Source organism: Borostomias antarcticus, assembly GCF_949987555.1.
Source record: "Borostomias antarcticus genome assembly, chromosome: 18".
NCBI lineage: Eukaryota > Metazoa > Chordata > Actinopteri > Stomiiformes > Stomiidae > Borostomias > Borostomias antarcticus.
This window is the reverse complement of record NC_140251.1, coordinates 10321701-10331065: the sequence shown is the minus strand read 5'-3', so window position 1 is coordinate 10331065 and position 9365 is coordinate 10321701. Positions and strand designations below refer to the sequence as shown.

Below are 9365 nucleotides of genomic sequence, written 5' to 3'. Positions count from 1 at the left end.
CGTAGGGTTAGGGCTGGGTCACGTAGCTGTCGTCTTTATTAATATTCTTTTGGGGTTCAAATACAGCAGCCAAACCCCCTCACGCACACACACACTTCTCAAACGAAACCAGAACACCTCCCCACAGTTGCCTATTATGGTCCGTTTATCATGCTACTATGTGCCAGTAAGGATCCTATTTTGGTATCTGCGTTGGGATGGAGTGTTTAGTGAGCACTGTCTCAGTCTGTAATTGTCCCCCACCCCATGAAATTGGAGTGGGGGTGGCTATTAAAATGACACTTGTGTGGCCGTCCTATGAGCTGTAGCCTACCAGAGTGCGTCACTGGGAGTTTTAGCCACCGTTCATTTTTGCTTTGTATACAAAACACACTGTGTCCAAGTACAGGTATAATCCATTCTACCCAGGAGCACTCTCCAAATCCATTGAGATTAGACATGAACTGTAGGTGCATCATAGCCTGTGTAATCCTTGTTTGAAATGATTTTGTTGACGTTGTTTGGGGTAGAGGTTTGGTGCGGGTACAATTATGTATTTCACAGAATAGATTAGTTGATTTTTTTTTTATATGTATTTTTTATAATGTTAAATACACTAGAGAAGTGATAGTTCTTGGTTAGGTCTTAGTGTCCAACCATCACCAGTTTGGTCATATTCAGAGGTAGGGTGTCTGTGGGTGTTCCTCTGGTATCAAAGCAATGAGTTGTCCATGTCCAAGCTTAGCTTGTAAAGTGGTTCCACTAGAACACATTTTTCATTGATGTCCATGATAAATATGCAAGGGTAGCTTGCGTAGATTTGTTTGACCGGAAGTTAAGTCATCTTGCACGTGAGATGTAAAAGTATAGTCTATTCTACTCAGGAACATTTCTACTTTTCAAATCCACAGAGTTTAGACGTGTAAAAGTTACCTGGCTTTTTTTTTTACGTAGTGTGTCATATTCCTTCAAAAAGAAATTCCATCATTGCCTCTGAGGGCCTGCTAGAGGGAGGGGGACGCCTCAGAGGCACTCTGCCTGTGTCTGAGGACATTTCTGCAGACCCCCCCCCCTACACACACACTCACACACACACACACACACACTCCTCTCCCTCCTACCTGGGCTCCCAACACTTCCTACTGAACACATGTCAGCCACTGTGAGGTGTGATATCATTGGATTAATCTGGGGTGGCACACAATTTCAGCCAATCAGAAGCCTGGTCAGAGATGGCACGGCGGACAGAGAAGCCTGAAGCTTCACTGCTCATTCTAGACAAGCCAATCAGCAGCAAGCTGTGGAAGCGTGCTATAAAAGGAGGCTGGCGACAGGCGAAAAGTTGTCTTTTATTTTTATCACTCTACTGTACTTGTGAAGGGCCTGGGTTCGGCTGTGAGGCTGCTAGTGAGAGTGTGTATACAACGGTGCCGCTCGTGTTCTTGATATCTACTGCTGGTAATGAGTGGTTGTCCTTTGACGAGACTCACCTCAGCGGCTGCCCTCCCAGTCTGCAGTGCGAAACCTGCCAGAGTAAGTTTTAATACTGGTTAGGTCTATCCATAACGTCCAGCCCTGCTAACAGATTGCATGTCGCTTTTATATCCTTTAGTGTTTGTTAGTTTGTTTACTTTGTTTTGGGTCATGGGACTAAAGGTATTTGTTGTTATTATGAGACGGGGGTCCCGTGGGGGGATGAGAGGGTTAGGGTTAATCAAGGTATCTGGTGTGTGTGAATGAGTGAGGAACTGCCATCTGTGGAATCATTGAGATCAAGCCTCAGAGACGATCTCCCAGACTTGTTCAACATCTGGAGGCTCTGTATTAAATACATTAGTTCTTTTAAGCTTTGTCAAGCAGGGATCCCAACTGACCACAGTTAGCCTACAGCACATGCAAGGAAAGTCCTTCCTGACCAGGGGACCCTGGACTCCTGCTGCAGCCACTAGAGGCAGAGAGGAGCACTCACCAGACATCACATCTGCATCCGCAGTCATATCCTCCTTGTTTCTGTGTGTTTTACAAAGGTTTTTTTAATGTTTGTGATGAAGCACGACAGCGTCATTGCTGCTACTGCTAACAGGTCTGGCTTGTGGCTGAAAAAGATACGTCTCTCCAGGCTGTCTTGTGAAGTATAAAGGTTATTAATAAACATTAGTTTCCTGAACTTCCTGCTTGAATCTTGTGTTGAATCTCACACACAACTAGCTCGCCTCTATCTCTGGTTCATGGCTATGACCCTATTTGACCTCATCCAGTTACATGACAGACCATCTGTATCTTACTCCCTTCTACAGCTCCCTCCTCCTATCAGCTCCCCACTCCTCTTCTTAGCTCCCTACTCCTCCTCTCAGCTCTTATCCTCCTCTAAGCTCCCTACTCCTCTTCTCAGCTCCCTACTCCTCCTCTCAGCTCCCTATTCCTCCTCTCCTCTCCTTATTCCTCCTCTCAGCCCCTCTCCTCTCAGCTCCCTATTCCTCTCAGCCCCTCTCCTCCTCTCAGCTCCCTTCTCCTCCTCTCAGCCTCTCAGCTCCCTACTCCTCTCAGCTCTCCTCCTCCTCCTCTCAGCTCTCTCCTCCTCTCAGCTCTCTCCTCCTCTCAGCTCCCTCTTCCTCTCAGCTCTCCTCTCAGCTCCCTCCTCCTCCTCTCAGCTCCCTCCTCCTCTCAGCTCTCCTCCTTTCAGCTCTTAGCTCCGTCCTCCTCCTCTCAGCTCTCTCCTCCTCCTCTCAGCTCTCTCCTCCTCCTCTCAGCTCTCTCCTTCTCCTCTCAGCACTCTCCTCCTCTCAGTTTTCTCCTCCTCCTCCTCTCAGCTCTCTCCTCCTCCTCCTCTCAGCTCCCTCCTCCCCTCAGCTGCCATCCAGCCCCCCCGCCAGGAGCTTAGCCTCTCAAACAGGCAGCAGGGCACTGGGACGTGTGAAGTGTAGGCTAAGTCTGGGACCTGTGGTTGTGGGTCTATAAAGAGGGTGTATGAGTGTGAGAGGCACCAGTGTGGGGGCGAGGATGGGACAGACTGCCATGCTGCCAAGCAGGACAGAAGGGACCTACGTCACGGAGCTCTACGAGTGGTTCAGGTGAAATTCGGTGGTTCTTTCCTTTAATAGGCAGCAATAATACTAATACTACTACCTCTACTACTAATAATGCATTTCATTTATAACATTTGTCATTGTTTTAGACAAAAGGGATCAATCACTGAATATATAATTTGTACTGTATCTTGTATGTTTCAAGATTATGTGTGGAAGCATGTTAGATGTTTTGGTAACACTTTACCTGAACAGAACAGTAATTACTATGTAACTAACACCTGTAGTGACACATACAGTAGGAACTATGTATTTATGGTAATAACTTACAGTATACATTAAACTGCAATATCATGTAGTTACACAAGCTCCTATACAACTACAATGTTGTTACTAAGGTATTGCTATGTAGCTACATAGTCATTAAAGCTTACTTAAGCGTTACTTAAGCAACTGTTTTTTTGCCCTCACTAACCATGTAGTAATCAGAATAGGAGAGTATATAGGCAAGGGAAATAGAAAATACACAAAGGATTGATCCTAAATGTAAACATGGTCATTGAGACAATAATGTGTCTTGAACCACACATATGTAACTGACCTTGAAAATGTTCCTTGTAAAAGTCCAAAATAATATATGTGTAACTGTTTGTAAATTGGGAACCAGCTTTTCCTGGCCTTTAGCTACCTGGCAGGCTGGTGTGCGTGTGTGTGCCTGTGTGTGCGTGTGTGTGTGCATGTGCGTGTGTGTGTGTGCCTGTGTGTGTGTGTGTGTGTGTGTGTGTGTGTGTGTGTGTGTGTGTGTGTGTGTGTGTGCATGTGTGTGCGTGTGTGTGTGCATGTGCGTGTGTGTGTGTGTGTGTGTGTGTGTGCCTGTGTGTGTGTGTGTGTGTGTGTGTGTGTGTGTGTGTGTGTGTGTGTGTGTGTGCGCCTGAACTTGGGATAATCAGTGAGTAGTATTAAGCCTAATTCCTTGGACACTCAGTTACAAGGGTGTAAACAAGCTCACCTCATCACTCCAGGTTAGGGCTGGGATGACCTTCAGGTTAACAAGGTATATTTAAACATATCTGGATTTTACCAATCAGCCTCTTAGCCGTTTTCACTCCAATGCACATGCATTGTTGCCATTGATAGTAAATGACATACTGTTACTGCAGTAATTATCTATTATATATTACATAGGTGTGGGAGCACATTAGTGTAAAGGGATCCTATATTTTGTTTTATATTTCAGTTAAATACATTCTATGTCATGATTCTCTCTGGGGTAGGAAGTTTCTAAACGAGTGTCCCAGTGGACTCATCACCCTGCACGAGTTCCGCAGGCACTTCTGTAATGGCACGGTGGGCCACGAGTCTGGCGAGTACGCAGAGCAGATATTCCGCACACTGGACAACAACCAGGTAGGCAACAGGCACTGATCCCTGACATATTGAGAGGCCAAATCCACACCAATTGACTCAGTTGCTGTGTAGGGCTGTGTTTACGTGGTCTTGAGACCGCTCAAGACTGAATCCACAAGCTTAAGACCTCTGGAACCCACCTCTGAGATCAGCAAAGTTTTACAACCTCCATACAGGCAGCATAAACTCCTACATGGCCACATAGTTCACGCTTTAGACTATAATTCTTCATGCGGAATGTGAATAATAATAATAATAATAATAATACCTATCCTACTAATAATGCATTTTATTTATACAATTTGAATAATAGATGGATTTTTGTTAATTATTGTTAGTTGTACAGTACCACCTTCAGGATGCACTGTAAGAAAGGTTTAATATTATGTTACTGATAGTACTAAGTATTATACCTCAGTGGAATTGACAGTACTTGGTAATAGTAGCAGAGGTGGTTTAGAATAATGCCCTGCCTGGCACTGGAAAGACCAAACAATGTCCCAGCGTCTCTAGGAATTCTTCTTTGGTCTTGTATTATGCTTTGGTTCCAATGTTGAAAGTGGGTGGTTCGAGCCCCTCCTTGCCCACCTGTGACATTAGACTTATCTCTGCAGGATGGAGTGGTGGACTTCAGGGAGTATGTGACGGCCATCAGCATGCTGATTGAGGGCTCCCCGGTGGAGAAGCTGCGCTGGTCCTTTAAACTGTACGACAAAGACAAGGACGGAGCCATTGACCGCGGAGAGATGCTGGAGATCATGCAGGTGGGGACCAGACTGACAGGAACAGACTGGTAGAGACTGGTACAGACTGGTAGAGACTGGCACAGACTGGTAGAGACAGGTACAGACTGGTAGAGACTGGTACAGACAGGTACAGACTGGTAGAGACAGGTACAGACTGGTAGAGACAGGTACAGACTGGTAGAGACTGGTACAGACAGGTACAGACTGGTAGAGACTGGTACAGACAGGTACAGACTGGTAGAGACTGGTACAGACAGGTACAGACTGGGAGAGACTGGTAGAGACAGGTACAGACTGGTAGAGAATGGTACAGACAGGTACAGACTGGTAGAGATAGGTACAGACAGGTACAGACTGGTAGAGACTGGTACAGACAGGTACAGACTGGGAGAGATTGGTAGAGACAGGTACAGTACTGCAAGCCGACCAGGACATACTGGGAGCCTGAGACCATCTGTCCAGTGTTGCCTTCCCCAGGAACATGGCTGGCTAACTGCTGATAAGAGGCACGCATCTCATAATGTTTTTGTTTCAAGTCAAACTGTAATGGAAAAGTCAGTGTTATTAGACATTATTTGAATTCATTTGACATACCAGACCTTGGTTAGATCTCTCTAACACTGCTGTTTAGGCCACAGAACTGGGCTCTCATACCTTGGCCAGAGAAGGAATGCTGTGTATTTTGTAATCTTATGTTTTTGTAGAAGTAACCGTCTCTGCTCTTGCCCCAGCCTTACTAGTCTCTCTGTGGAGAAAACAGGAATCCGGCTGGACTGGTGGGTGGGAAGCGAGGGCAGGGAAGTAACTATAAATATTGACTGTAACCGCAGATCTGGGCCGTCATATCTCACATTGCAGACTGCTGTGTGCATGAAGCAACTGAGGTTTGACATCCCCTTCTCGAGACAGGTTATTGGGGGTGTTTGTATGTTACTGTGCTGTTTGCATGTATTACATGTGGCTACTGTGCTGCTTGCCTGCTTGCATGTAATAAACTTTGTTAAACTTAGAATGTTGGCATTCACTCTCTCCTGAACATTACTCTGTGATAGAAGTTTCCACAACAAAATTCAGATCGCCTTACCAGAGAATTCAGTCAAGGATTGAGCTCCAGCCAATGGCTGCAGACCCTGCTGTGAATGGTGGCTGATGTTTGGCCTCTATTGCCAGGCTGTGTACAAGATGAGTGTGGCCGCAGCTATCACCAAGCCCAACCCTCTGACAGCTGAGGAGTGCACCAACAGGATATTTGTCAGACTAGATAAAGACAACAATGGTAAGACACACACACACACACTCACAAATTTCACTCAGTCAGCGACAAGCTGATTAACAGTGGCACTAGTTCATTTCTGATGTTGATATTTTTCAACTGTACATACCTTACTTTACTTTTACTTCTGTTAATCCTCCTAATACAGAAAAGCATGCTGTGGTTGATGATGCTGTAGTTGATTATGCTGTGGTTGATCATGCTGTGGTTGATCATGCTGCAGTTGAGGATGTTGTAGTTGATGATGCTGCAGTTGCTGATGCTGTAGTTTATGATGCTGTAGTTGATCGTGCTCTAGCTCATCATTCTGTAGTTGGTCATGCTGTAGTTGATGCTGTAGTTAATCATGCTGTAGTTGATTATGCTGTAGTTGATGATGCTGTAGCTGATGATGCTGTAGTTGATGATGCTGTAGTTAATCATGCTGTAGTTGAAGATAATGTAGCTGATGATGCTGTAGTTGATGATGCTGCTGTTGTTGATGATGCTGTAGTTGATTATGCTGTTGTTGATGATGCTGTAGTTGGTCATGCTGTAGTTGATAAAGCTGTTGTTGATGATGCTGTAGTTGATAAAGCTGTTGTTGATGATGCTGTAGTTGATGATGCTGTTGTTGTTGATGCTGTTGTTGATGATGCTGTAGTTGATCATGCTGTAGTTGATCAAGGTGTTGTTGATGATGCTGTAGTTGATCATGCTGTCCTCACAAACCTTGCTTTCTGTCCAGCCATCATCAGCCTGGAGGAGTTCATCGAGGGGGCTCTGGATGACGAGTGGATCAGGGAGATGCTGGAGTGTGACCCCAACACCGTGAAGGTGGAGAGGCCCCTGAAGAGCCAGGTTGGGCCCTAGAGGCTGTGACCCCTGGTGGATGGACAGATGCATGGATCTCTTCTTCTTCTTCTTCCTTCATATCTGTGTGATGCTGTGTGATTCCTGATAAAATGTCATTCTCCATAGACCTGTTGATATTGAAATACTTAATATTCATTAGACAAATTAATGCAAGCCACAATTATATCTTGACTTCATTGTACATGATAATAATCCATTGTAGATTTCAAGCATTGTTAGAATAAAATAAAATATGTATACATTGTAGTTTTTCAACATACTAGGAATTTGTTTTCGGACGTGCTGCATGACATTGAGACAACATTGGACAGGGTGCAGGGACGAACCCAGTTTAATTTGTCCTGAAGGTCATACCTTATGACGCTCTCGACCACACGGTGTCGCCCTTGCTTTATCAAATTCCATTGGCAGGCTCCTTCATAGGGCACCTCCCAACTGTGAAAGGATCAGAGAAGTTCCTCTTCCCAAACCAATGGAGTCGGGAGCAGGGCGGGATGTGCCCGTTCGATGACGTTTCCACTTTCCAACTTCCCATCCATTCTCGTCATGGCGTAGGGATGTAGGAGAGGTGGTGGCAAAGATTGACGTGTATAATATACGCGGCTCAAGTATTGGTTTTGGTTAATTCGGAAAGTTTAATTTTGAGAGCTGTAACGTTGACTCGAGGAAAGTTTCGGTAAGTGCGCCATTTCTGCAGTGATTGATCCTCTACTCTAGTTGGATTCATGTTCGAGTGCCCGCTGTGATTCCACGCATGAGTTTCATAGTGATACAATGTTTCCAGTCAATGTGTTCGTTACGTGGAAACTTATTTACCAACTCCTTCTGATCTTACATGAAATGGATTGATTCTGAATTATCTCTAGGCACAATACATTCTTTGTTAAATAACTGATTCACTTTCTAATAACTCTGTTTTCACTCAACGCCTTTAGGGCTATTCTGTTCCACGGAATATTAGGGTAATTACATTTTGAAAGTTCTCATTTTGAAAGTTTAAAATATTTACTTGCCTGTAAATACATCCTGGGTTATCTGTTGCTTTTCAATGTAGGTAGGTAGCCTACTTTATTGATCCGGAGAGGAAATTTCTTCACAGACCATCAACCTTATGAATGTAACGCTGGTTCTCCGATGCTTTCATTTTTCGTTAGGTAGCCTACAGTACAGGTATACTTGAGGAGCATAACTGCAAAGCATGATGGAATAAAAACAAATGATTATCAGTCAGATTTATAGACTTTCCAGTGTTTTACTACAGTATGGAATTGTTATTCCTTATCACCCTACGCACGGCATGCCTGCATTGTAGTGTACTAGTACAGTAAGCATGCTCTGTGCACCGGGTTAATGGAATGCTGACTTTTCCTCAGTAGTACAGCCTGAATGCCAAAGATGAAGACCAGTTTCTCTCGCATTAGTCTGGGTAACGTCCAGAGAACGTGTGAACTTTGAGAACTATGACGTCAGCTTAATGGTTTGCCATATGCCCCTAGAGATATTATGCCAACTGTGTAGGCTATTAGTGGTGGATCTAAACATCTAGTTCCTACAGTATTTATGTGGGTTGTAGTTCTCTCTGAAGCCCTTGAACCTACCTGGACACTGTAGGCTTATTTGGTATTTGTTTTGTTGTCTTGTAGGCCAGGCCTACACATTCTCAATCCAAGCGGAGGTCTTGTGGATCTAGGCTAGCCTACTATTCAGACTCGTTAGCAGGCTATGTTTGGACAGGGGGAAAGTTGTCCTCTTCATATAGGCTAGTTGTTTGTTGGCATGTATAAATCTAGAGATATGTTTTACCCTCTCACCCAGGTCTGAAATAGCTGGGGGTTATTTCCGAGCAGCGTTCGGTAGGCTGGTGGATTCTTGGAGTTATTCTGCTGCTGCTTGCATGTTATCCTGGCCCAGTGCACTCCAGACCACTCTGAGCATGGAGACATGACAGAGTGAAATAGCATAGAATGTCTACAGTTGCACCACATATTGATGTTTTTTCTTGGTTGGTACTTTGTGATGTAGGCTGAATCAAACACTATCAAGTGGCAGGCCTCAGGTCAGACCTGGGACAGGAACAGT

The 9365-nt window shown here is 44.7% G+C and overlaps 1 protein-coding gene across 1 annotated transcript; it reads left to right on the top strand.

The window, feature by feature from the left end:
* Nucleotides 1–2979: 2979 nt before the first annotated feature.
* LOC311320882 (guanylyl cyclase inhibitory protein) lies at nt 2980–7283 on the top strand (the record flags this gene model as incomplete). The annotated part of the gene is made up of 5 exons (XM_084452750.1): nt 2980–3050; nt 4280–4412; nt 5027–5176; nt 6329–6434; nt 7159–7283. The coding sequence occupies 5 exons, from the start codon at nt 2980–2982 to the stop codon at nt 7281–7283; spliced, it is 585 nt and encodes a 194-aa protein (XP_084308876.1).
* Nucleotides 7284–9365: the final 2082 nt, after the last annotated feature.